The sequence below is a fragment of the Camelina sativa genome, chromosome 20, assembly GCF_030686135.1.
Source record: "Camelina sativa cultivar CO46 ecotype springtype chromosome 20, ASM3068613v1".
Classification (NCBI taxonomy): Eukaryota; Viridiplantae; Streptophyta; class Magnoliopsida; order Brassicales; family Brassicaceae; genus Camelina; species Camelina sativa.
Window position 1 is genome coordinate 14,099,189 of NC_141899.1, and position 24,858 is coordinate 14,124,046.

At 35.1% G+C, this 24,858-nt stretch overlaps 5 protein-coding genes and 1 long non-coding RNA gene across 6 annotated transcripts; 2 read left to right on the forward strand and 4 right to left on the reverse strand.

The window, feature by feature from the left end:
• Nucleotides 1-4,117: 4,117 nt before the first annotated feature.
• On the reverse strand, nucleotides 4,118-4,689 carry LOC109131351 (uncharacterized). The gene has a single exon (XM_019242232.2). The coding sequence runs from the start codon at nucleotides 4,615-4,617 to the stop codon at nucleotides 4,363-4,365; it is 255 nt and encodes an 84-aa protein (XP_019097777.1). The 5' UTR covers nucleotides 4,618-4,689; the 3' UTR covers nucleotides 4,118-4,362.
• Nucleotides 4,690-4,971: 282 nt separating this feature from the next.
• LOC104770820 (protein PLASTID TRANSCRIPTIONALLY ACTIVE 7) lies at nucleotides 4,972-6,906 on the forward strand. Its single transcript, XM_010495274.3, has 4 exons — nucleotides 4,972-5,037; nucleotides 5,155-5,202; nucleotides 5,289-5,348; nucleotides 6,375-6,906. Exons 1-4 carry the CDS (start codon nucleotides 4,999-5,001, stop codon nucleotides 6,708-6,710), a joined length of 483 nt encoding a protein of 160 aa, XP_010493576.2. The 5' UTR covers nucleotides 4,972-4,998; the 3' UTR covers nucleotides 6,711-6,906.
• A 48-nt stretch (nucleotides 6,907-6,954) lies between these two features.
• On the reverse strand, nucleotides 6,955-7,808 carry LOC104770821 (uncharacterized). Its single transcript, XM_010495275.3, has 3 exons — nucleotides 7,663-7,808; nucleotides 7,315-7,355; nucleotides 6,955-7,214 (listed from the first exon to the last, which is right to left on the reverse strand). Exons 1-3 carry the CDS (start codon nucleotides 7,718-7,720, stop codon nucleotides 7,083-7,085), a joined length of 231 nt encoding a protein of 76 aa, XP_010493577.1. The 5' UTR covers nucleotides 7,721-7,808; the 3' UTR covers nucleotides 6,955-7,082.
• Nucleotides 7,809-9,689: 1,881 nt separating this feature from the next.
• LOC147918852 (uncharacterized) lies at nucleotides 9,690-14,399 on the forward strand. The gene is made up of 8 exons (XM_087503741.1): nucleotides 9,690-9,764; nucleotides 9,872-10,657; nucleotides 10,756-10,776; nucleotides 10,928-11,222; nucleotides 11,418-12,145; nucleotides 12,217-13,783; nucleotides 13,867-13,987; nucleotides 14,228-14,399. Exons 1-8 carry the CDS (start codon nucleotides 9,690-9,692, stop codon nucleotides 14,397-14,399), a joined length of 3,765 nt encoding a protein of 1,254 aa, XP_087359867.1.
• A 5,829-nt stretch (nucleotides 14,400-20,228) lies between these two features.
• On the reverse strand, nucleotides 20,229-20,787 carry LOC147918853 (uncharacterized). Its single transcript, XR_015592456.1, has 3 exons — nucleotides 20,747-20,787; nucleotides 20,513-20,644; nucleotides 20,229-20,330 (listed from the first exon to the last, which is right to left on the reverse strand). It is a non-coding gene; the product is annotated as an uncharacterized LOC147918853 (long non-coding RNA).
• A 1,797-nt stretch (nucleotides 20,788-22,584) lies between these two features.
• LOC147918854 (putative 2,3-bisphosphoglycerate-independent phosphoglycerate mutase 2) lies at nucleotides 22,585-24,561 on the reverse strand. The gene is made up of 6 exons (XM_087503525.1): nucleotides 24,293-24,561; nucleotides 24,118-24,213; nucleotides 23,870-24,025; nucleotides 23,401-23,738; nucleotides 23,116-23,288; nucleotides 22,585-22,696 (listed from the first exon to the last, which is right to left on the reverse strand). Exons 1-4 carry the CDS (start codon nucleotides 24,353-24,355, stop codon nucleotides 23,538-23,540), a joined length of 516 nt encoding a protein of 171 aa, XP_087359651.1. The 5' UTR covers nucleotides 24,356-24,561; the 3' UTR covers nucleotides 22,585-22,696; nucleotides 23,116-23,288; nucleotides 23,401-23,537.
• Between the last annotated feature and the right edge of the window lie 297 nt (nucleotides 24,562-24,858).

Consider the following 24,858-nt stretch of genomic DNA (forward strand, 5'->3'; position numbering starts at 1 on the left):
TTGCTTTTTTTTTGTTTTTTTTCATTGATTGAATTCGGTTGAGTTATACAAAGCCGAAAAGGATTGAAATCCTTTCGGAGTCAAGGCTGGCGGGTACAAGAAAACCCTCAGCCAAACAAGGCAAGCTAACTCGAAGCTCTTCCTTACAAGCAGTCGACTAGCACTTCCATATAATCTTTCGTCTCACTTAATTTGATCGAAAAAGTAATTATATTGAAATATCCTAAAATATATAATAGATCTTCACAAGAAAGAGATATCAAGGCCTTTTAAGATATGAATAAGGTGATTTATGCTAGTATTGTCATTGCATGTGAACCCTTTTAGAACCATGTAAAACTTCACAAAAAGGAAAGAAATGAATCGTCGTAACAACATCATCAAAAGTTAAATCTACATAATACAAATTATTAATAAATATAAAATGTCCTCGAGTTGTCGTTGATATATGTTATGAAATCTTAAAAAAATAACGACGATTTCAACAATATAGATTCAGTAATCAGTATAAAGAGTCTAAACAATTATATATTCGTGCTAGAGAAAAGGATAATATGAGAGATTTGGTATGGTTGCTAAGTGAAATGCTAGAGAAAAAATGAAAGTTTCAGGAGAAATCTTTTCTTTTTCACGAGACGTAGAGGAATTTGAACAACTAAAAGTATCAATTAACATCTAATATACTTATTAGTTTATCTTCCTATACTCAACCCTGTTTGAGAAAGTAAAAACAATTTTGAAACTTGTTACTTATAGAAAAACTTCTACAAATTGATTATGTCGAGATTGAGTAAATTTTTATTAATTTTTAGTACATGATTGTAACTCGCGGTATACCGCGAAACAAGTTCTAAAAAATCTAAATTCAAAGTATATGTTTTATTAATTTTGTTTAGTATTTAAGATCGTATAATTGTATTTTGATTTTCAATTTTATGATTTAACCCTCGGTGTACCGCGAGAGAATTTGATTTTTTTTATACATAATATTAGTTTAATCAACTTAATTAGATATATATATATATATATATATATATATATATATATATATATATTACTGTAATATTGATAGTGTTACGTGTGAACAAAATAATGAAATGATTTTTTACCTACCGTGTAGCATCGAGTTAATGATATTTTAACTTTTTAAAAGTTGAAATTCTTTAAAACAATAAGCGGAATAAACCAAATAAAAATTATAAATTTGAATGCCTAATAAATCAAGCTCTATTATAGCCTGGAACCACAAACCAAAAAACCAAAAAACCAAACCTCACTAACTTTAGAAAATTTTCATAGCCAATAATTTTCAATTATACATACCTCTGGCAATAGAGTCTTGATGTGATCAGCATTCATCAACCCCTCCAAGGATCGGATCCTTAATGAAACTGGATTCTGAGGATGCTTAGATTCAGTAGGGATCTGCTTGGATTCAGTAGGATCTGCTTGGATTCAGTAGGGATCATATGGGCTGTCCTCTGCGCACTTCTGGTTGGAACATCACCAGTTAATTCTGGAAACAATTCATCATCAAGATCAAAAGATGGAGGTGGTTTGGCTTTGTAGTAATCAGCGAAGACGTCCTGGAGACTTCTCACCGACTTCCATTTAGGTAACTTGAATAGGGCGTCATTCGTATCATCAGAGTCTTTGTATACCAGACAAGTTTGAAAACCATCCTCTTGTAGAGAGTTCAGTACACCAACATAATATAATAATCAAAATAATTTAAATATAAGATCAAATAAAAGTGAAAGGATAATCATATATTTATGTTTGAATTAGGTAGAGCGATTTCTGGAAATTAAATAAAAATTGGAAATATTTTTTTTCAAAGATCTTTCATGTAATTAAGTATAACTAAAAAGGTAGACTGCCAACTGTACTTTAAAAATGATAATATAAATTAATTTATTATAAATTTGTAAATAAAATTTCATTATTTGGTAATCCTTTTTAAATATATATATATATATATATATATATATATATATATTTAATATAATATTCAGTCGTTATAATCAATACTTTTCTATAATTAATTACAAGGAAATTAACATTTACTGTATGATGTGTTGAAGAAAACATCAAAAAAATTTGTTACCGTAAAAATACTATAAATGAATTCCAACTACAACTTAATGTAGTTTAAAGAAACAACAACAAACAAAAGAGTCACATTTCAATAAATGTTCTTTATAATATATATATTGATAATTTTATATAAGTAGTAATTATGAGACCATATATATTATAAATGATTTTCAAAAAAAGTATTATCGTATTATTTAATCATAATATTAGGTAATCCAAATTGAGACCGGAGAAATTTGTTAAATTACAGTAATTATTAATTTATCGAGTATTTATTTATAGAAGTTTTATTGTATATATTATATACAATAAAATACTAATAAATAATAGTGTAAATTCATGTTCAACGTTTGCACTAGTAGAATTGTTTACTTGAATCATATGAATGAGAAGTGAAAAAGAGAACATAAAAAAACATGGCAAGTTTAAAATTGTTTAGTCAGCTTATAAATTACCAAAAATACATTTAATTTACATTTTGGTGTTAATTGCAAGGATAAATAAGCTTTTTCAATCTTTGGATTTTATTCATTTTATTAAAGTTGATTACTAATGTTTAGATTATTTTCCTTGTATTTTTTAGTAATAATAATTGTTGAGTGAATCAACCTATTTGAAAGGATAGAGTATATATCATCCTACACTAGCCATTAAATTTGGAACATTATATTGTTAAATCAACGATTCAATTTTTTTTGACATAGCGCATGCACTTAACAGACTTAAGTTGTTTGAAGAGTCCCCTACACCGTAAATGAGCTCCAAGATCGTGGCCCAACTCATGATGCATTGCGACAACCCTACAAGTCCGACGTTTTTGTTTTATTAAAGTACCAGATACAAATACTACATTACATAACTTGAAACAATACCATTTATTGTCACTAAAAATAAAAGTAAGTAATACAATGATCTAATTAAAAAATATAGTGTTTTGTCTCACAAAAATTCTACACATAAACACCCCTTTTAAGAGACATCATATGGTAAAAATTAAAAGAAAAAAAATAGTAATAGGTTTATCGCAAACATTAACTTGACCATTAATTTTTTTAGATGTAAAATTTTTGAAACTCAGTGACACTGAAACCTTTGCCAATAACTTCTTCATCTACCAAAAAATTAATAATTATTTTCTTTACAAAAGCATTTAGTAAAACAAAAAAAAGTCTATGTTAATAAAGTTATATAAATTTCTAATATATCTTTTATATTTACACCAAATAAATTAATCTTCTATTCTAAAATAGTAGAGAGAAATAGTAGTCAAAGCAAGAGAGATCTATGCTGAAATGATCTCCTATAGTATAGTCCTGGACAACCAACCCAATTGTATTTTCCTCAATGCACGATGTGCTAATGGAGAGTTGAAGATGATGCTAGAACTTTTTGAGACACTTCAAGTAACTGAGATGGCTTATGACATTGTGTACAATTAGCGAAATGTGCATTATATAGAGACAACGATTTTGCTCATGTCATATTCAAGATATTGTTTTCTTTATATTCACAAAAGAATTTGTGAGGTTCCATCTTTAATTTCTTTTAATTGTGACAATTCTCTTTATCCTCCAACTTTTTTACCACGAAAAATAATTTTTATTACATATCATTCCTCCTCCACATCGAATGGGGAACAATAGAACACAAATATTCATTCTCCAATATTGATGAAGAACAAAAAGAACCATTCCACATGATAGTTTGATGTTTGGTTCAGTTAGGGATATTTTATATTTAAACCGTACCCGAGAGAGGCTACACAAGTACACATAAAAATAAAAAATAACAGATACACACAATACTATTAGATATTCGTTCTGTTTTTCACAAATTTACTATACCCAAGTTTTTCTTTTCTTCAAATTATATCACTACAACAAACACATAATCGTGACTAAAACCAAATCCAAAAACCAAGACTATAATGTATTACAACATACACATAATTGAATATTTGATTCCGTACGTGTAACGCTAAAATAGAGATATCAGATATGTATATAGTAAAAACAATAAATAAAGAAGAAGAGAGATATTATTTTCCTCGTCTTATTCACGATATAACTTCCGAAAACAAAATCAAATCAAAGCCTTCAAAAATAGCGTAGATCTTAAAAACACAAACCATTGCTCTTCCCAGACATGACATCAACTTGATTACGAGTCTTTTTTTTTTTTGTCCCAAAGAAAAAAAACAAAACAAAACAAACAAACTTACGAGTCTTCCTTCTTCGACCGATGCTCACCATCACTCAATATGGTCTAGGTACCGGTAGTAAGGGGTTCGACTTCTGAGGATTTTTTAGGTGGTGGAGGAGGCGATGATCTCTCGTAATGCTCAGCACCAAGTGAACGGTGGTGAGAAAAAGGATGACTTCTAGATGCAATCGATGGTATATAAAAGGATGCTGCTGCAGCATTATCCTCATCAACAAGATTCCGGTCTGTTTGAGCATGCCCCATCATGATTATAGCTAGCAGAATACAACATCTTAAGAGATTAATGCTAGATGCCATTTTTTTTCTTAAATCCGGTGATGATCGAGATATAGTTAAATTTCTTTGCTCATTCAACTAACTATAATGTGAGGTTCCATCGTGTAATGTCGTTTATGTCACAAATAGAGGGTTCCCACTAACTACTATTATTAATTAGAGTGAATTCTTCTAAGATTTCAACCAAGTAAATTATTAATTTGTTTTGTAGTGTGTTTTAAGTTAAAATTTTATGATATCAGAAGAAAAGAACCGTTCCACATTTTATATCCGGTTCGGTTAGGGATAATTTTGTTCAAAAAAGAACCGATCAAAGATAAACTATTAAACCGAACCGGAGTCCTAGGCTAGATATAAAAACAGGTTCCGGTTCTATCTATTCTACTGTACAGTGGTGAAACCATGGCTTCGTCTTCCTTCACCTGCTCTTCGATTTTATCTGTAAATAAAATCCCTAATTGCTTCTCGCGTAATCTATCAAACAACATAGCATCATCCTTTGATTGTTCGATGGGATTGATTTTCTCATATATATTCGATTTTTTTTGTATTATTCAGATTGCTGATACGGGAAGCGTGAACTTGCGCTGCACATTTCAGTCTCAGGTTCGTATGGTTTTGATATCTATACGATGTTTTCGGAGTTGATTCTGGTAGATATTGAGTGTGAATCTGGTTAATTTCGTTTTCAGGTCTCTTGTGGGATTCGAAGAGATGATAACGGGCGCCGTGTTTGGCGGAGGAGAACATTGGTAAGATGAATCTCTGAGAGATTTCGCTCAGTTTCCACAGTTCAAATGTAAATGACCTAAATTGGAATCAGGAATCAAGATTAGGGTTTAGCTTTGCTTAGAGACCACAGAAGAAAGCATTGTCCTCTTGACTCCAATTTAGGTTTTTACACACTGAGGATGAACTTTTGCTCATTTCTGTGTAAACTTGTATATGAATTTTAGAAAACAACAAGGCTTTCTTACTACTAGTTAGTCTTTATTTAAGTCACAGTGGTCTTAGTGTAATCGATATAATGCATAGAAGGAGATGGAGATTGTCTTTATCTCAGTTTTTAGGACATCGTTGTAAAAACACTCTGGATCTTTGTTTGATGCGAACCAACCCACAACAACACACTTATAAAACCGGAGAGACTCGGTTATGAAGATAGGAAGAACTCTTTCATGTGTTCAAATTAGTTAAGACCTAGTCTTTCCTTAGATATAGGAACCTTATTCCCATGTTTCCATTTCACGTCATGTAGGATCGTGTTTGATTTAGATATTGTCTCCTTCTTGTATTTATAGGCCTTAGCATCTAATGAATGGGTAGACTTGAAATTTGACAAAACAGAGTTTATCTCTTTGGTTACTTGTTCATGTGTTAGACATAACACATCTCTTTAGCTTTGAAGAGGGACCATTTCTATCATTGTTCTTATTGTACATCTTGTGAACTATCTGTGTTTGTTGTTTGATCGTATTAAGGTCTTGACGGTTGGTTTTGAGTATTCACAACTACTCCATAGCCAGAACAGTGCATTGTCTTTGTTATATGTGTAGCTCCAAAGTTTCTTAAACCATTGTCTAGATTCTTACTTCCTCAAACCTTTTATTTTGCATTGACCATATGACTCAAAAGGATATACATTGTCCAATCCCTTAATTTTAAGGTCAGATGTCAAACTAGTGTGTATGTTTTGCAAGTTGTGTTAAAACAGCCATCGATTGCTTCATAAACTAACAACCTCTCCTATGTCGTTCTGCTGTTTTTTTTGTCTGTAGACGAAGAAGGATGATATGTTGCGTTACAAAATGCAAAGAGTTCCGTTTGTCGAAGAGCAAGTAAGGAAGATAAGAGAAGTTGGCAAGGTAATGACAATGGACATAGAGCAGCTTCTTTTGAGGGAAGACAATCGGTTTGAATTTGTCAACAGCGTAGCAGCTGAAGCGACAGAGTACGTGGAAAAGAACAGAGACGAATACGGAGGTTCCAAAAAGGCCATCTTTCATGTTCTGAGTAATCGTGTGAACGATCTCGGGTTTGATCGCCCTGAGGCTTATGTAGAAGCTGATCCTTACAAACCCGGTCCTGGCTATTTGTTGGAGTACTACACATAAGATACCAATATATATATATATATATATATATTCTCACAGCTTTGTTGTTGTATTACCAAAACCAAATCTCTATGCATTCACAGCTTTATTGTTTTGTAGTTAATATTGGTAGAACAAAATCTTTAAATCTGTTTAATTTGTTCTGGCGTTTATGTCTTTTTAAATCAAAATCATATACTACTAAATTTCAATGCAACAGTTGTGTTGTAAACTTGTAATCAGAACTCTCTATGCATACTTCATGTGTATTTAATATGTTATGACTTATGACCATTTGATCCGGCCAGTCATTTTTTTATTGGTTTAAACTCTATCTAATAAATGTCAAATAACTGGTAGTAAATACACTGTGACAGTCAATAATTATGAGTTTTATGGTTTGTATGAGTTTCTGAGTTGAACTCTTTTTTGCTCTTTTGGAGGTGTGGGCGGCCTTGGATGCGGACCAGTGTAATCCATCTCAAGATCGACTCTTCTTCTATTCATCACCATCTCCTCTTTAACCTTTTAAAACAACAAATTTAAGTAGTATATATATTGTTTAGTTTCGATGTGCATATTTGTAATCAATATATAACACTTTAAAAATCGTTGTTGTTGATACCTCATCGTTGACGTTGTTAAGATACGAAGTCTCAACGATCCCTAAGAAAATACGAAGCATATACACAAAACATTTATATCATCAATATATATATTTTTGAACTCCTTGAAAAAACCAATCTACAATAGTATTATAGTTACACTCTAATTTTATCTATGCTTAGTTAATTCGACAAACAGTAATAGGTTACTTTACTTATTTGCAAAGGAAACAGATCGTAAAAACATGACTCAGCTAGTTAATTTACGTTTCTACAATCTAGATTTTATAAGTACTTTTAAGGCTTAGTTTGTATATTGGAGCCACGAAGTAAACCATAAGTTAGAACAGTGTTTAAATGTTCAGTACCTGAAGAGAACATCGGGGGAACGAGCAAGAAGGCTACAAGAATCATAACCAGCTTCATCTTTTAGAAATATTTTCTAATTTTTCTGTGTTTGGTGATATGTGAATGATTCGAGTTTATAATTCTTTTGGCTTAGAACTTAGAAGACATATGCATGTAGACATATATATATATATAGATAAATAGAAAGTAGAGTCAACTATAGATATCAAGGTAACGGATCAACAACTTTAATACAAGTGTTCTATTAGTTTGAAAAATTTAAGAATGATGAATCCCATAATAATTAGTCAAATTGAATACGTATAGTACAATCAATTCTTTCCTTTTTTGGAACTTGTTAAAAGATTATATCAAAAAAAAAAAAAATTGTTAAGAGATTAAATTATCTGTAATTTTTTTTTTGTAGTAGTAGTAGGTTTTTTTTTTTTTTTTGCTTCAAAAATCTATATTAACATTTTTAAAATATATTTTGTATTATGCCTTTTTACTTTTGTTTATTTAAAAATTTATTTACAACATTAACCCCTAAAAAATTTTCAAAACTAGCATTACTATATATTTTGTTTCTTGAATATTTCACATTTCATTCCAACTAAATAAATAACAGTAATCAATATGGAAATAGAAACTATCATATATTTAATCACACATTCTGTTGTATTTTGAAGCTATTCTATATCTGAATCACACATTAGCACTCCTAACGTCGGGAAAAGAGTTAGGAGTGCAAACACATTCTTTTCCCGATGAAGGTCTAGTGGCGTTAGGAGTGCTAATGTGTCTCACCAATCATGAGTTCGAACCCCCGTACAAGCTTATTTTCTTTTATTTTCAGCCCATTTTTTTCCTTTGATTGTGGCCTCCAAAAAGTTAGCAACGGCTCTGAACATGTGTGTAGATTGTAATCCGATCCGATATCTAGTTTTGTCTGTAGACGAAAGAAGGATGACATGTTGCGTTACAAAATGCAAAGAGTTATATTAGTGGAAGAGCAAGTAAGGAATATAAGAGAAGTTGGGAAGGTAATCACAATGGACATAGAGCCGCTTCCTTTGAGGGAAGACAATCGCTTTGAATTTGTCAACGGCGTAGCAGCTGAAGGGACAGAGTACGTGGAAAAGAACAGAGACGAATACGGAGGTTCCAAAAAAGCCATCTTTCACGTCCTGAGTAACCGTGTGAACGATCTCGGGGTTTGATCCCCCTGAGGCTTATGTAGTTATGTAGAAGCTGATCCTTATAAACCTGGTCCTGGCTATTTGTTGGAGTACTACACATAGATTGTAGTAAAGTGAAATACATAAGCTGGTTGTAATAAGATCTCTAAATCAATGCAACTCATCTTTTTTTAAGTATGTTTTTCGAGCCAAGAAAAATAAAATACTTTTATTTAGTTAGAAAAATAAAATACTTTTATTTAGTTAGAAACTAAAAATGAAAGGGCGAGTGTTGTTTGCAAGTGCTGACTTTTTTCTCTCTCTGAAAAAGGGCGATTAAAAAGGCGAAATCTCAGATCTACGACCGACGGTGAGGCCTCACGCCGCCGTCGAGAATCTTCTTCTTTCTCCCTCCTCTTTCATTTCTCCCATGGCTACAGCGGTCTCGATCCCTCCCCCTCCCGATCCACCTCCCGTTCAGACTATTGATTCATCTACTCTTCCTCTCCCGTCTCTTCCCGTAGGAACAGCTCCTCTTCCTGCGGATACGGTAGAATCAGGCTCTAATCTACCTATCTTGCTGCCTCAAGAAGATGTATCGCCGGTTATTGCAGACACAAAGCTCCCCTGGGCTGAGCGTTTCAATCCGAGTCTCCGAAATCTCAAAAAAGTAGCTAAACCCAGATTTACCGAGGATGGTACACCTCGGGTTCGTGCTCCAGCATCAGTTATCCTAAAATCGACAGAGACATGGAAGGATCATTTGGTCGCTCACTTTCATGGTAATCCTCCTCCTCCTTGAAAAATCTTTGTAGATCTCAATCCAATTTGGGGCAATAATGGCAGGATAAGCATTAGAAGTCTCCCTAATGGTTTGGTACTCATCTACATCCCTTCGGAGCTCACTCGCAAATGAGTTCTTGAGGTGGGATGCTGGCAAGCAGGCAATTGTCTATTCACGGTAACTCCCTGGTCACCAACAGCTACCCTCACTCCTCTCAAACTTGTATCACTTCCAATATGAGTTATACTAAAGAATGTGCCCCCTCAGTTATACTCGCTCCCGGGACTCAGCACCATAGCCTCTAGTATTGGTGAACCACTCCACACAGAGAAACATCAGCTCCCACCATTAGCTACTGATACAAGAATAAAGGTTGAGGTTCTTCTCAGTAAGCCATTCCCCCAGTCTGTTCTAGTTGAGGATGACGATGGTAACGAGTTAAGAGTATGGGTTGAGTATCCTCGCTTACCGCCTAAATGCGATTACTGTGGAGAATATGGTCATCTCTACCACAGATGCCCTGTAGCTCCAGCGAAGGATAAGATTGCAGCCCCAGCTGACATACCCTCAGCTCAATTTCCTCCTCCTGTCAAAAAAGGAGCTCAGTCAATATGGCAAGTTAAAGGGCATCTCGTTGCTGGTATCCCTATTCCTGACACTCCGGTAGATGATCCTTCAGCAAAGAAATTGCCAGAAACCACTCCTAGTATCCCATCGACTTCAGCTGCTTCCGTTTTACCCCCTCCCCCTCTAACTGCCACTCATAAATACCTGGACTCCCCATCAGCGGACTCTCCGAATGATTGGCAGCTTGTTCAGCGTCGAGCTAAATCTCCAAAGGGCTCGTATGTAGGCACCATAAAAACTCAAGGTTCAAGTTCACCAGTCAGGATTCCTGATGAAGTGTTAGTTTTGAAGCAGGACAAGGCTCAGGCGTCTTCAGACCCTGCTCCCAACAGGGCATCAGTAGATCAACCTAAAATTGTTGTCAATCCCACATTTCCTAAAAACACAAGTGCTAAGCCATCTAAGACTGCCAGAGGACGCCTCTCTGTCCAGGGGCTTCCCACCTTCATCATGCTTGAAAGCTTTGCTTTCAGCCTTTTGCCCACCTTTTTGATGATGACGAAGATCTTTTGTTATAATATTAGGGGATTGAATACTTCCCTCTGGTAAGTAGAACTCAAGAGATGGGTTCAAGCTTCTAGACCTATTATAGGAGGAATTTTGGAAACACATGTTCAAGTGGAGAACTCGGCTACTATCTTGAATCGCACCTTTCCTGGTTGGTGTTATGACTACAATTACTGCTCTTCCGCTCAGAATGGTAGAATTTGGCTAGTTTGGGACCCTGTTGTCAACGTAATCATTTACAAGAAAACTGATCAGCTCATCTCTTGTGGAGTTTTTGATACATCTACCAACCTATCTTTTTCTGCAACCTTTGTTTATGCTCGCAATTGTATGATAGCGAGAAGGGAGCTATGGCAGTCTCTGCAGGAACTTAACAGCTACACTCTTCAACGAAACCACCCTTGGATGACTCTGGGGGATTTCAATCAGATTCTCAGAGCAGATGAGCATTATTCTCTCCTTCCTTACCCTCTTCCAATCCAAGGTATGGCTGAATTCCAGCAATGCATTGACAGTTGTGAATTTCTGGAGCTGGCTAGTAGGGGTGCGGAACACACCTGGTTCAACAGTCAGCATCTCAATCCCATCACTAGGAAGCTCGATCGAGTCCTTGTTAATGAACTGTGGCTGACAGCTTTCCCCAACTCTAATGCACTCTTTGACGCTCCATGAGGCTCAGACCATTCTCCTATCTTAGTTAAGACTTCACAAGCAGAGGAAAGGAGGAAGGTCCCCTTCAAGTACTACTCTTTCTTTGCTACTCATCCAGACTTCCCAAGACTTGTTGAGGAAGCGTGGAACTCGCCAATCATGCATGGAAATCATATGTTCTCCATATGCCAGAAGCTCAAAGTTGTTAAGATGGCTTGCAAACTCTTAAATCGAACTCACTTCAGCAATATACAGGCTAGGTCATCGGAAGCCTTGGAAGCTTTGACGTCTATCCAAAATCAGTTACTAAGCACCCCAAGTCAATCACTGTTTGAGGAAGAAAGACTGGCTCGTAGCCACTGGCTAGTTATGTCTACAGCAGAGGAGACATTCCTTCGGGAGAAGTCAAGGGTTCGTTGGTGCACTGAAGGAGACTCAAATACTCGTTTTTTTCATAACTCGGTGAAGGATCGTCAAGCGAGAAACTTAATTAGATCCCTCATCGATGTTAATGGAGCTCGCCTTTCAGACAAGGAGGCTCTAAAGTCAATGATATTGGACTATTATCAAGGCTTGCTGGTAAAATCAAATCCTTCAGTAGTTTCCCTTTCAGTGGATATGATTAGTGAGCTGCACTCTTTCAGATGCTCTGAAGAACTCTCAGCCTCACTAACCATTATCCCTACCCCTGAGCTAATCACCTCCACCCTTTTTTCACTTCCAAGGAATAAAGCACCGGGTCCCGATGGTTTCACAGTAAATTTCTTCATTGACTCATTGGCTCTCGTTGGTCCCACTTTTATTGAGGCTGTTCTGGAGTTTTTCAGGACTGGAAAGCTTTTGAAACAGATCAATGCCACAATACTTGCTCTAATCCCTATGACAGTCTCTGCAGAGAAGCTTTCCGATTTCAGGCCCATATCTTGCTGCTCTACCATCTACAAGATCATCTCTCGTATTCTTGCCAAGCGTCTAAAGTTAATCACCAGTCAGGCAGTCCAAAGAAATCCCTCGCAACTGAGCTTGTAGCGGATTTCAACAAAGAAGGCCCTGTGACTAGAGGCTGCCTTCAAATAGACCTGACTAAGGCTTTTGACAATGTGGATTGGGGTTTCCTCACCAATATCCTGTCGGCTTATAATCTCCCTCCGATTTTTATTAACTGGTTGAAGGCCTGCTACACCTCTCCTTCTTACTCGGTAAGCTTCAATGGGGAGTTGATTGGCTACTTTCCCGGGAGAAAAGGTTTAAGGCAAGGTGACTCTATCTCGGCACCTTTGTTTACGCTTGTCATGGATATATTGTCAAAACAACTAGACAAAGCGGCCAACTCGGGAAGATTTCAACTTCATCCTCTTGGTGTCACTCCTCTTATCACCCATCTTAGCTTCGCAGATGACATACTAGTATTTTTTGATGGAAGTGAAGAATCCCTGGTTGAAATTCTGAATATCATTTCTCAGTTTAAATCAGCTTCAGGACTGGGTATCAACTTACAGAAAACCTGCTTGTTCTTGGATGGAAATAACAGTGACACTCTCAGTCAAATTGCAAATCGTCATAGCCTTTCTCATGGCTCGTTGCCAATGCGTTATTTGGGAGTTCCTCTCATCACTCGTAAGCTTTCTCCTTCTGATTATCAGCCGCTTCTAGACAAGGTGAAAAGTAGGATAAACTCCTGGACAAACAGACATCTATCCTTCGCTGGCAGGCTTCAGTTACTTCAATCAGTAATCAATAGCACAATAAACTTCTGGGCTTCGATATTCTTGCTACCTAATGCTTGCATGACTAAGCTCGAGCAAATCTGTGGTGCATTTTTGTGGAATGGTACTGCGGACACAGCTCGGGGAGCAAAGGTCGCTTGGGAAACGGTTTGTAGTCCAAAGTCTGCTGGGGGGCTAGGACTTAAAAGGCTAGTTGATTGGAATAAGATCTTCGGGCTCAAGTTGATATGGCTACTCTACTCTCAGGCTGGTTCTCTTTGGGTTTCCTGGGTTCATCATAAGCTTATAAGGGATAAATGCTTCTGGGATGTTGATTTTCGAAATTCTGGAAGTTGGATAGGGCGACGTTTGTGTAAACTAAGACCTCTTGCAAGACCTTTCATCCACTGCAGTGTCTTCTCGGGTAATGATTGCCTCTTCTGGCACGACAACTGGACTGGTCTTGGACCTCTCATTGACATCCTTGGTGACTCAGGATCGCGGGTATCCGGAATCACTCTCCTTGCTCGAGTTAGCCAAGCAGCTTCAAATGGGGAATGGTCCTTGCCAAGAGGACGACATCCTATTATCCAGCTACTTAGAGCCTGCTTACACGACCATACTCCTCCTGATCCAGCTGCTGGCTGTGATACTTACCATTGGAAACTCTCCCAAGATCAATCGAATGGTACCTTCTCCTCAATGAGAACCTGGAAGCACCTTCATCCTCCTGGACCTTCAGTTCCCTGGTCTTCGCAAGTTTGGTTTAAGGAAAGAATCCCAAAGATGGCTTTTATGACTTGGCTTACTGTTCAGGACCGCCTTACAACGAGAGACAGACTAATTCGCTGGAGCTTACCCGTTCCTCCTTATTGTCTTCTCTGTTTGACAGGTATGGAAACAAGGGATCACATATTCTTTCAATGTCCTTATTCCAGGAATCTTTGGACGGCACTCTTCTCCTCCTTGCACACATCAACAACAATAACCTTTGATGGAGTCCTCAATTGGATTAAGTCCCCCACCACAAACAGGAGACTCAATTCAATCTGCAAATTGGTTTTCCAAGCCCTTATCTATTATATTTGGCGAGAACGCAACTCAAGAATTCATACCACTTCCTCTCGAACAGAGCTCCAACTGCAGAGGGAAATCCAGCTAACATTTCGTCGAAAGCTGTTGTCGCTGGATCGGACCTCAAGAGCTGCTCAACCCTTAACGATTTCGACTCAGGACACTCATCTTGGTCTATGGTTTACCCATTTCCAACCTCCGTAATGCCTATTAGTAGCTCCAGTCTTTGATCATGTGTTGCACTTTTTGAGCTTATTTTTATCTTGACTCCTATTGTATTAAACTTCTCTTGAAGGGTTATAATGAAAAAAGAAGAAAAAAAAAAAAACTTAAAATTACTACATTACTTATAAGACAGAACGTCTAATGACATTATGACAACAATTTGTTCACTAAAATTAATTGTGTACCGATTTATGGTGAGGAGGAGGACGACGATGAGGTAGGTATGGCACGAATGTCGTATAGCTGGAAGTAGAGCCGGATCCTTATAGTCGTCTTTGATATACAGCGGTGGTTCCTTTGTCACAACCTCATCTACCTTTTAAAAAAGGAAAAATGTTTGTCCGCTACTTGAAGTATACGTCACTATTTGAAATATACGCTAACATATAGCCACACATACAAACAATATAAATGTTTTGTTAACTACGTCAACTATTATCCACATAAGGACATCCATAAATAAATATAGGTTATGTGTACAACATCATAAACATTCAACTCTGGTGGTTAGTTGGCCGGAATCCGGCGTTGACCAGTGTTAACCGGCGTTGAACAGTGTTGACCGGCGTTGACCAGAAAAAAAATTTCAAAAAAATATATATATTCTTTTTTCCTAAAAATAATAATATTTTTTCATGTATTTTTGATAAAAAAATATAAAAAAAAAATGATTTGTATAATTTACAAAAACAAAATATAACAACAAAAAGTTATAGAACAAAAGTTTATGTCTAGGAGATTTTTTCATAAAACTATAACAAATACATACCTTTTCCTTTTAACCATCATTTTTTGTTTTGTATTTTCAAAGGTGGAGATTTTTAATATTTTTTTTTCTTATTATTCATTTATAAGATTATGTCATTTGAAATATATCCAAGGCACTGCCAACTATTTCTTTGATTTTACAAGACCAACCTTTGATTTTACAAAATCAACTTTTGTTTTTTTAATTATCTTCTAGATATATGTCTTTCATGTAAATAAATAGAATTTTCATTATTTTCTTCCTTTCTTTTTCTTATTAAAAAAAAAAATAGTTGGCAATGTCTTGGATATATTTCAAATTACATAATCTTATAAGTAAAAAAAAAAAATTCCCACCTTTGAAAATACAAAATAAAAAATGATTTTTGAAAGGAAAAGGTATATATTTGTTATAGTTTTATGAAGAAATCTGCTACACATAAAATTTTGGTGGTATAGTTTTATTATATCATTTTTGGTATATTTTCTGTATTAACAAAATTAGTTACTAGATAAACCATAAATTTTGTTTGTCAAATTTTTTTTTTCTTTGGGTATATAATTGTCTTGTTTTTGTTTGTTGTATCACTTTTGTTGTTATATTTTGTTGTAAATTATACAAATCATTTATCTTTTAATTTATTTATCAAAAATACATGAAAACAAAAAAAAAAAGAAAAAAAAAAAAAAAAAAAATTTTGGTCAACGACGGTCAACACTGGTCAACGCTAGATTCTGGCTAACCAACCACCGGAATTGAATGTTTATGATGTTGTATACATAACCTATGTTTGTTTATGAATGTCTTTATGTAATGACAATAGTTGACGTAGTTAACAAGATATTTATATTGTTTATATGTATGGTTATGTGTTGGCGTATACTTCAAATAGTTGACAAACATTTTTCCCTTAAAAAATCAAACTCTCATTGTTTTTACCATCAAAAATTATATACTATTAAAAAATGAAAATATTATTTAATAAAGTACGTAGACGGCATTTGTTATCATATACATTTTCTTGGAAAATTTAATAATAATTTTCGTTCAAGGTAACAGAATTCATTCATCTTAATACTTTTTATTTTGTAATGGACTAGTTTAGCTATATGTTTTTGTCATCATATTTATAGGCACGTACTTGATTTTTCGAAGGATCGGATGGATCAGATGGTCTTAGCTGTGGACCAGCGTAGTCTATCTCAAGATCGATTATTTTTCCATTCATAACCACCTCCTTCTTAACCATTTTCTAAATCAAACAAATTAAGTAATGATATATATTTATTAAAAAATTCGATGCGTATTGATAATCCTAATCCAGATTGTATACCCGTGGTTGTTAATAAAATACCTCGTGGTTGACGTTGTCAAGATGCAAAGTCTCCACGACCTCGAAAAACAGTAAAACAATCTATCGAATGTGTTTCTAACCATAAAGTTACCTGAGGAAAACATCGGGAGAAGGAGCAAAAAAGATACTAGGATCACCAGCTTCATCTTCAAGTCAGATTTTTTTTTTTTTTTTTGGAACAATCTTTTATTCTTTTGTTAAGTTTTTTTGGTGATTTGTGAATTAATTTTGTAATTTCTCTGATTGTAGATACACACACATATATCAATCGCAATTATGAAGATAACGCAATCTACGCTGACTAAATTGTCAATTAGTTTAGATATATAAAACAATGAGTAAGTTATTCTCTATAATTTAGTTATTATTACCATTCTTCTTCTTCTATTCAGAAACTCAATCTGTTTCAATGTAAGAGAGGGTAATCAATAACTGAATTTAGAAAAAGTTATACATAATTAAAAACTGAAATATTTTAAAGTATTTTATAGTTTTAGATAATTTATATCCTCCTCCCTAAGAATGTTCGGTCCAAACTGACCAGCGCTATCTCAAACTTCTGGTGGAACTCCTCCCAGGAGAGCAAGGGTCTGCACTGGATAGCATGGGACAAGTTCTGCCTTCCTTTATCCGAAGGAGGACTGGGATTTAGGATCCTTGAAGATTTCAAACTAGCTCTCTTAGCAAAGCAATTGTGGCGTCTGGTGCGTTTCCCGAATTCCTTACTGGCGAGAGTGCTTCGTGGACGGTACTTTAGATACTCTAGTCCCATCCATGTCAAGCCATCCTACCTGCCCTCGTACGGGTGGCAGAGCATGCTCGCTGCTAGACCTCTACTCTTGTCTGGATCACGGAAGAACATTGGCTCAGGTTTTGACACTCGTGTTTGGAGTGACCCTTGGATATCGTCTATCCCGGCGCGCCCAGCTCTGAGTAAGCTTGATAATACGGATCCAAACCTCTTTGTGAACGCTCTAATCGATCCTGTCTCCAAATCTTGGAAGGTTGAGTTACTTCATGAGCTGATCCAGCCCGAAGATATACCCCGCATCCTAGGGCTACATCCGAGTTCGAAATTCTCGAGAGATGCTTATGTTTGGACTCACACAAAATCTGGTAACTACTCTGTTAAATCAGGATATTTGGCTGCTTCTGCAAGCCGTCGAGGGGATTGTGGCCTCCCTTTTCAGGGGCCGAGTGTTTCTGCACTCCAGGCACAGTCATGGAAGATCCCAACCTCGAAAAAGATTAAACATTTTCTCTGGCAATCTGTTTCAGGTTGCTTGGTGACCTGCCAACGTTTAGTGAACCGTCATTTGGCTACTGATCGTTTGTGCCCCCGTTGTGGGATGGAAGAGGAATCTATTAATCATGTTCTTTTTGAATGCCCTCCTGCATTTCAAGTCTGGTCCCTCTCCCAGATCCCTTTTATTCAGGGAGTGTTCCCCTCCTCTTCACTTTTTGTGAATATCGATCATCTTTTCTGGAGAGCAAGAGAACTTGGAGGAAGAGAGGAATCCATCAAGATTTTCCCATGGATCTTGTGGTTCATCTGGAAGGCTAGGAACTCTAAAGTCTTCGAGAATAAAGACGTCCATCCAGCCGACACTCTCCAGCTTGCAATGAAAGAAGCAGACTCCTTCCGTACGGCTAGAGTGAAAGACTCGTTTCTGGAGTCTGCACCACCTCTTGTTCCCTTGGAGGTTCCGGTCCCCGTACCAGGTTCTATTGTTTGTCAAGTTGATGGATCTTGGGCTTTGTCGAGCACTTTATCGGGAATTGGTTGGGTTGCTAATTCTGGTCAGGACATCATTCACCTTGGTTTAAAGGGTTTTAGAAGTTGTCAATTACCCCTTCACGCAGAATTTGAGGCGCTTCTTTGGGCAATGCGGTCCCTTATCTCTTTATCCTTGTTCCACGTTGACTTTCAGACGGATTCTTTGGAGCTATCACAGCTACTAGACACTCCGGATGAGTGGCCTGCTTTTTCTTTGGAGTTAGAATATATTAGTATGCTGAAACTCTCGTTCTTCTTTTTCTTTGTCTTTTATTTCACGCTGTCATAACACCCGTGCTGACTGCCTTGCTAAAAAGGCACGATCACGTGGTTCTATCTTTTCCCATGTAAGCTCCTCTACCCTGGACTGATTCTCCTTTTTGGAAAACCGTCTGTTTCTAGCTTAAATGGATGAACTTGGTTTGCTGTCAAAAAAAAAAAATAATAATAATTTCTATCCAAATGGCTGTAATAAAAAGTGACATGGTTCGTCTGTTTAACTTTCAATTAAATTTTAATCAAACGTTAACAATATTATAATCTGTTATGTAAAACATTTATAATACAAATTTATAAATTTATATATATTATAAACAAAAGGTCCATATTTTTGATGTTTAAGAAAATGTTCATAAGAAATCTGTATTTTCAGAAAGTACTATCATAAAATATGGATCATGAATCTATAGTTGTATTTTTTTATAGTTGTCGAAAAAGAGTTGCAGATAAATCACGTTTGGGAAGAAATGATCATTAGTCTATATTTAAATGATATTTTTTCTATAAGTTTCTGCCAAGTTTCTTATACTTATTTATAATTACTACATCGATTAAGAAGAATATAATTACTACATGATAACAATTTTAGTTTAAAATTAATGGTCTAGTGATTTATGGTCTAAGAAAGAGGACGAGGTGGCCTCCCATCTCATGTGGTGGCTTCAAATGTGGTAGGTGTGGAATTGGATCCAGATCCACATATTTGTCTTTGGGGAAAATCACATTTAAAATTTTCAAAATGTCGCAGCAATTAAAATCTCGAGAGAATTTTACTAACATTACAAATTTTTAAAATGATTTTGCAAACATTTTAAACTTTAAAAGTAAGTTTTTTGTTTGCACTATCACAAAAGATGACAGAACCATAATATATGTCAATGTGAAATATATGTTGGTTTAGTTTAAATTTTAATTAGTTTTGTTTTTCTATAAAAAGGAAGAAGAGAAAAAAGATAGTATACACCATGCATGTTTATTCTCACTTTAATAAACCTCTAAAACTTGATATTGAATCAGAAGTAAGATGTTCGTGATAAAAAAATTTGAGAAACATGAAATTGAAGTTGACAATATATATATATATATATATATATAGAGAGAGGATTCATTGTTTTCTAATGAGAATTAAATCGGTTTAAATCAGAATCTAGTGCAAATGCATATATCAAAAAGATTAATGTGACAAGGAACATTGTAAAAATTTTGTTTAAAAGGAGAATGAACGAAAAAAATGAACTGAATAAAAAAATTTGAAATTTTATGATCAGACGGTAACTAGATAGAAAAAGATGATTTTTAAAATTAAAATATTTTTCTCTGCTTTTTTTTATGAAAAAAATGAAAAAAGAAATTAAATTAAACCAACATAATTTAAATTTATATTGTTACCCAGAGATACTTTAAAAGTTTAAAATGTGATTTTTCCATTGTCTGTGTACCCATATTTGTTCCCTATATCATAACTTTATTAACCTTTTTGAATACAGACTTATTTTTTTATAACACAACATTTAAAAGAAATCTGTATAATATAATATATTTTAGAGAAAATATGATTTATATATATATATATATATATGTGACATTTTCAACTTAACTTCATGTTTTTAAATAAAATGGTTTGTGATATTTTCATTTGTGTAATAGACGGACAACTACTTTTTCTTATTTTAGGCATGTACTGGTGCGTGTGGAGGGCCGGGCGGCCTTGGATGCGGGCCGGTGTAGTCCATTTCAAAATCGATTCTTCTTCCATTCATCGCTACCTCCTCTTTAACCTTAAGTTTTAACTCAACAAATTAAAATAGTATATATTTTGGTAAAAATTAATAATATAGATAACTATAGTCTGTTTGATCAAAAAAAAATAAAAGATAACTATAGTCTTATCACATATATATATATAATTAATATATGATATATTTGTAATCATATAAGACTTTATCGATGTTACTGATACCTTGTGGTGGACGTTACCGACATGTAGTAGTGCTTTTGGAGGACGTGATGGAACAGGTGGTCTCAAATGCGGACCAGTATAGTCAATCTCTAGATCAATTCTTCTTGCATTCATCACCACCTTCTCTTTAATCTATTAAATCAACAATTAATGAAAATAATATTTATAAATTTTACTTTCGATATGCATATTTCTAACCGGTTTATAACATATTTAAATCACTGTTGTTGATACCTTGTGGTGGACGTTGTCAAGATGCGAAGTCTCAATTCCTGGCAAAATATTTAACATCCATATTTCAAAACAGTCATAACATTAACAATACCAAAGAATTTTAAGTAGAATATACAAAGTCGTAAAAACAAATATATATATATATATATATATATATATATAGTAAAAATTTAAGTAGAATTTATATATATACTAGCATTTGGCCCGCGCTACGCGCGGGAGTTAGATTAAAGTCTATTTAGGATTTTTTGTGTATATTATTTCTTGGTTATGTAAATTCATCTTTGCATCTGTTTTTATAGTTGATTTGTTTGCTTATGTTGTTTAGTTGGATATTTTTTTAAAATAGGTTTTGCATTAAGTATAATTTAGTGCGCTGTTTATTTTTCAAAAATTGGGATCATCATGTGTGTGCTGTTTATCTTTCAAAAATTGGGATCATCATGTGTGTATTTTTAATGTTTTTTAAAAAAATTATAATGAGAAGTTAACATTGTGTAGTAAAAGTTATTATTTGGCTGTAGTTGTTAGTTTTGCTTAAATTCTAATTATTTGTCATTTTGTGGTTGGATTGTTATTTGGTTTTTTTATATGTGGTTATGGGTTAGAGTTTTAATTATTTTCATATGTATTTAGTAAACTGTGGGAGTAGTTTTTTGTCAATGTTTTAGTGTTTGGAGTGAAAAAGGTTGTGGGTTTTACTAAAAAAAGTAAATAAAATCAATAACTTACATTTTTGTTTTTTTGCTATTATTTTGTGTTTCAGCCATTGGGTCCAAATTCTTTGTAAGGCTTAAAATGTGTTGGTCTATTGGATCATAATTGGTATGTTATTGAGTTAAGAATGGATTAGTTCTCTTTGAAAATATGATGTCCTCCTGAACGGGTAGCAGATGAGCAATGTTTGCGATCTAGAGGACAGTATGAGTATTAAACCTATTACTTTGACGCTCATAATCCTTTTTTCAGTCATCCCTTTCATCGATCCATAATTTGTTTTTTTTTCTGTTTGCGTATTTGGGTGATTTCCTGCTCGCTTCGCATCTGTAGGGAATATTTGGTTATCCCCTTGTTGATTTTGTTAAATGTAAGTATTAACTGGTGTGCAAATTTGTTTATATGAAAATGTGTTGTCTTCCTTTGATTTCCTAATTAAGTTGTGAGTTGTTTTGTGTTCTTAATTGTAATTTTTTTTCCATTTGTCCCTAGAATTGTGTTTTGGGATAAATTATTTTTTGTGTTTATGTTGATGTTATTTTATACAGTCCGGATTGTTGTTTTTTGGCTCGGTTTTCATTTTCATAAAATTTAGTGTTATGGTTATCTAATTGAGGCACTCGTAGTTTACTAAAGGTTTGTGCATCTCTTACCTTCTTTTGTCTTTGGTGATGGTTGTGTCAACTGCTGCCAAATAATGTTAATTGAGTTCTAGCAGAAAAAGGGGTGATAAAGAAAAACAATTTTAAAAGCATCCATAAATTTTCCGTCTTTCCTGGCAAGGGCAAATAATTACAACAATGAAAAAGAAAATAGCATTGCATGGTTAACCAAATAAAAAAGATGATCATGAGGTGGGCACTTGGTACTGCACAAAACCTTAGTTATGGAACACTGAGCTTAAAAATCTTAAGAATTTAGTAAATAATCACCTTGAGGAGAAAAGGAAGGACAAGTTTCACACCATATGCAGATAGTTGAGACATCATAGCTCGAGCAGCACATTCTGCTGCTTCACGAACTGCTCCAGCTTGGTCAGAGAACAACACCAGAAGTAAGGGTAACATCTTTATCACATACCTAAACTAAAAGAATGTATATTACCAAGTTGCAATATTTACTTTTGGAATATTTATCATTAGAAAGTTCTCTTACGATTCAAATAATTTTCCAAGCTTCTCGCAGAGACATTCAAATGCAAGAAGTGCTCCTTCACGCCGTTTCGCAGAATTTCTGCAGCCAAAACACAAACAACACAGCATAAGTGAAGTAAGGGTAATAGTGAACTTCTACATATTATAGATGTTATACAAAAAGACAAAGCATCAATGACATAAGAAATAACCAGCAACTAATTAGCCCACTTCATTGGAATATTGACTTGCAAGGCAGCCTTTCTATTTGAATATAAATCGATTATGTCAACAGTGTATTACTAAAGAGAATAAACAGAAGAGCTAATGAATCAAAATGGACGGACTATATGCAGAGGATGTTTGGTCCCTCAATATTATAGTGAACAGCTACATAACCTCAGAAAAATATAAATTAAAATACCAAAACACAAGCTTGAACGGCATCACAAGCAAACATGCACTCCTAAAACACCGATACCATATAAATATATAGTTAAAAGAATGCATAAGAAATACCTGTCAATAAGTGCCTCTTGCAAAGTGACTATAAGACCATATTTCTTCAAGCTAGAAATTTCAAAGCCCATAATTACTCCCGCAAGACCAAAAGCTGACCCTCTACGCTCACCATATTTATCACTCTTCATTAGCTTATCCAAGAGCCTTGAAAAAAGGGCAGGGGCATCCTCCTAACAAAGCATCAGAGATTAACGAAAACAGAATGAAATACTACCCATGCCAAAGCCATTAGGTATAGCAAAAAATGTTTAGGTAAGATCTCAAAATTTGTAGGAAACACACCTGCTTTGATAGCACAAGTGGAGAAAGGCATGTTGAGACTGCACGTTGCACACTTATTTTTTATGTTGTATACCAACTGCTTAGCTGTTTAATTGATCCTCTGTAAGTGTTGCTTGTGTTGCCCTGCTTTGATTTGGTTATTCTTTTTTGATTTTGTATAGCCGAGTTTTTCTATGATGTAGTTGTCCCTCAAGGTAAAGACCTCTTTGCATAGAACTCTTTACAAAGCCATGGAGGTTCATCACTGTCGCTGCTATATTCGCAAGCCCAAGTGTCTCGATATCCTGTCTGAACCTAACTCCTGCTGACAAGCCATGACCTCCAATGGCAATTGGCACCTGCACACACACATCATGTACAAATTTCACCACTTCTGGTAACAAAACTTCTCATGCTTAATATTTATACTCAGTAGCAACTTCCACATTCTGGTCATAGCCCAAATTGTTTCAGTATTGCTAGAACTTACTGGTTTCAGGGTGGGAGAGGTGAGAATCTGAAGCTTCCCTTCCTTATCAAGAGCAGGCTTGCCGGATTTGTCTCTTTTGACCATGTCCTCAGCATTTCCGTGATCAGCAGTAATAACATATATCCCTCCTACCTGTTCTATGGCATCAAGGATTGTCTGTAAACCAGAGATCAAAAACTCAGTTGAGTCATACCTACTAAGAACGGTTTTTAAACATTCCTATGCCACAAATTTGATTGAAACCATACCCTCACAGCAAAATCAGCAGCTTCACAGGCAAAAATAGCTGCGTCAATATCACCAGTATGACCCACCATGTCTCCATTTGACAGGTTAACACGCACCTAAAAATTCACTCACAACAAATTCAGAAGCCGAAATTTTTAGTGGGTTGAGACAATATGACAAGAGAATACACCTTACCTGGTCAAACTTACCACTAAGGATAGCATCCCTTGCTTTCTCGGCAATATCCATCGCTTTCATCTTTGGCTGGACATTGAATGATATTCCAATATCACTTGGAATCTCAACGTACTCTTCTAACTTTTCACTAATATATCCAGAGCGGTTGCCATTCCAAAAGAAGGTGACATGGCCAAACTTCACAGTCTCACTGTTTCAGTGAAATAAATTTTCAATGTCAGTTACCATTAACTGTATAATCTCATCAAAAAAAACACAGGTAGAGAAAGACAGGGATGACAGTGAAAGGGTGTGGAGACGCTTCAGGTCGCCCAATGGGGGCTGCGGAGAGTTGAGTTACGTGGAGAGAGTTTTAATTTAGCTGGCAAACAAAAAAATCTAGATTGGGCTTTTAAAGAGATATGAGCCAAACAAATAAGAAGTGTTTAGTGGGTTATGTCGAAAATTAAGAAACAAATAGGAACTGTTTAATGGACATTGTCGAAAATTTGACCTCATTAAATAGAGGGAGTGACTGACGTGGCAGCACCAGAAATGAGTAAAATGTAACTTTATATATATAG

Bases quoted from the DNA above. Each gene is read 5' to 3' on its own strand.
- LOC109131351 (XM_019242232.2), bottom strand. From the start codon at position 4,617: ATGGCATCTAGCATTAATCTCTTAAGATGTTGTATTCTGCTAGCTATA.
- LOC104770820 (XM_010495274.3), top strand. From the start codon at position 4,999: ATGGCTTCGTCTTCCTTCACCTGCTCTTCGATTTTATCT. The intron at 5,038-5,154 runs GTAAATAAAATC...TGTATTATTCAG, and splicing joins CCTGCTCTTCGATTTTATCT to ATTGCTGATACGGGAAGCGT. The intron at 5,349-6,374 runs GTAAGATGAATC...TTTTGTCTGTAG, and splicing joins TTTGGCGGAGGAGAACATTG to ACGAAGAAGGATGATATGTT.
- LOC104770821 (XM_010495275.3), bottom strand. From the start codon at position 7,720: ATGAAGCTGGTTATGATTCTTGTAGCCTTCTTGCTCGTTCCCCCGATG. The intron at 7,356-7,662 runs GTACTGAACATT...GTATTTTCTTAG, and splicing joins TCCCCCGATGTTCTCTTCAG to GGATCGTTGAGACTTCGTAT. The intron at 7,215-7,314 runs GTATCAACAACA...TTGTTTTAAAAG, and splicing joins TTAACAACGTCAACGATGAG to GTTAAAGAGGAGATGGTGAT.
- LOC147918852 (XM_087503741.1), top strand. From the start codon at position 9,690: ATGGTTTGGTACTCATCTACATCCCTTCGGAGCTCACTCGCAAATGAG. The intron at 10,777-10,927 runs GTAAGTAGAACT...TCTTCCGCTCAG, and splicing joins GGATTGAATACTTCCCTCTG to AATGGTAGAATTTGGCTAGT. The intron at 11,223-11,417 runs GTATGGCTGAAT...CATGAGGCTCAG, and splicing joins TTACCCTCTTCCAATCCAAG to ACCATTCTCCTATCTTAGTT.
- LOC147918854 (XM_087503525.1), bottom strand. From the start codon at position 24,355: ATGAAAGCGATGGATATTGCCGAGAAAGCAAGGGATGCTATCCTTAGT. The intron at 24,026-24,117 runs GTATGGTTTCAA...TCTGGTTTACAG, and splicing joins CTGCTGATTTTGCTGTGAGG to ACAATCCTTGATGCCATAGA. The intron at 23,739-23,869 runs GTAAGTTCTAGC...GTGTGTGTGCAG, and splicing joins CCTCTCCCACCCTGAAACCA to GTGCCAATTGCCATTGGAGG.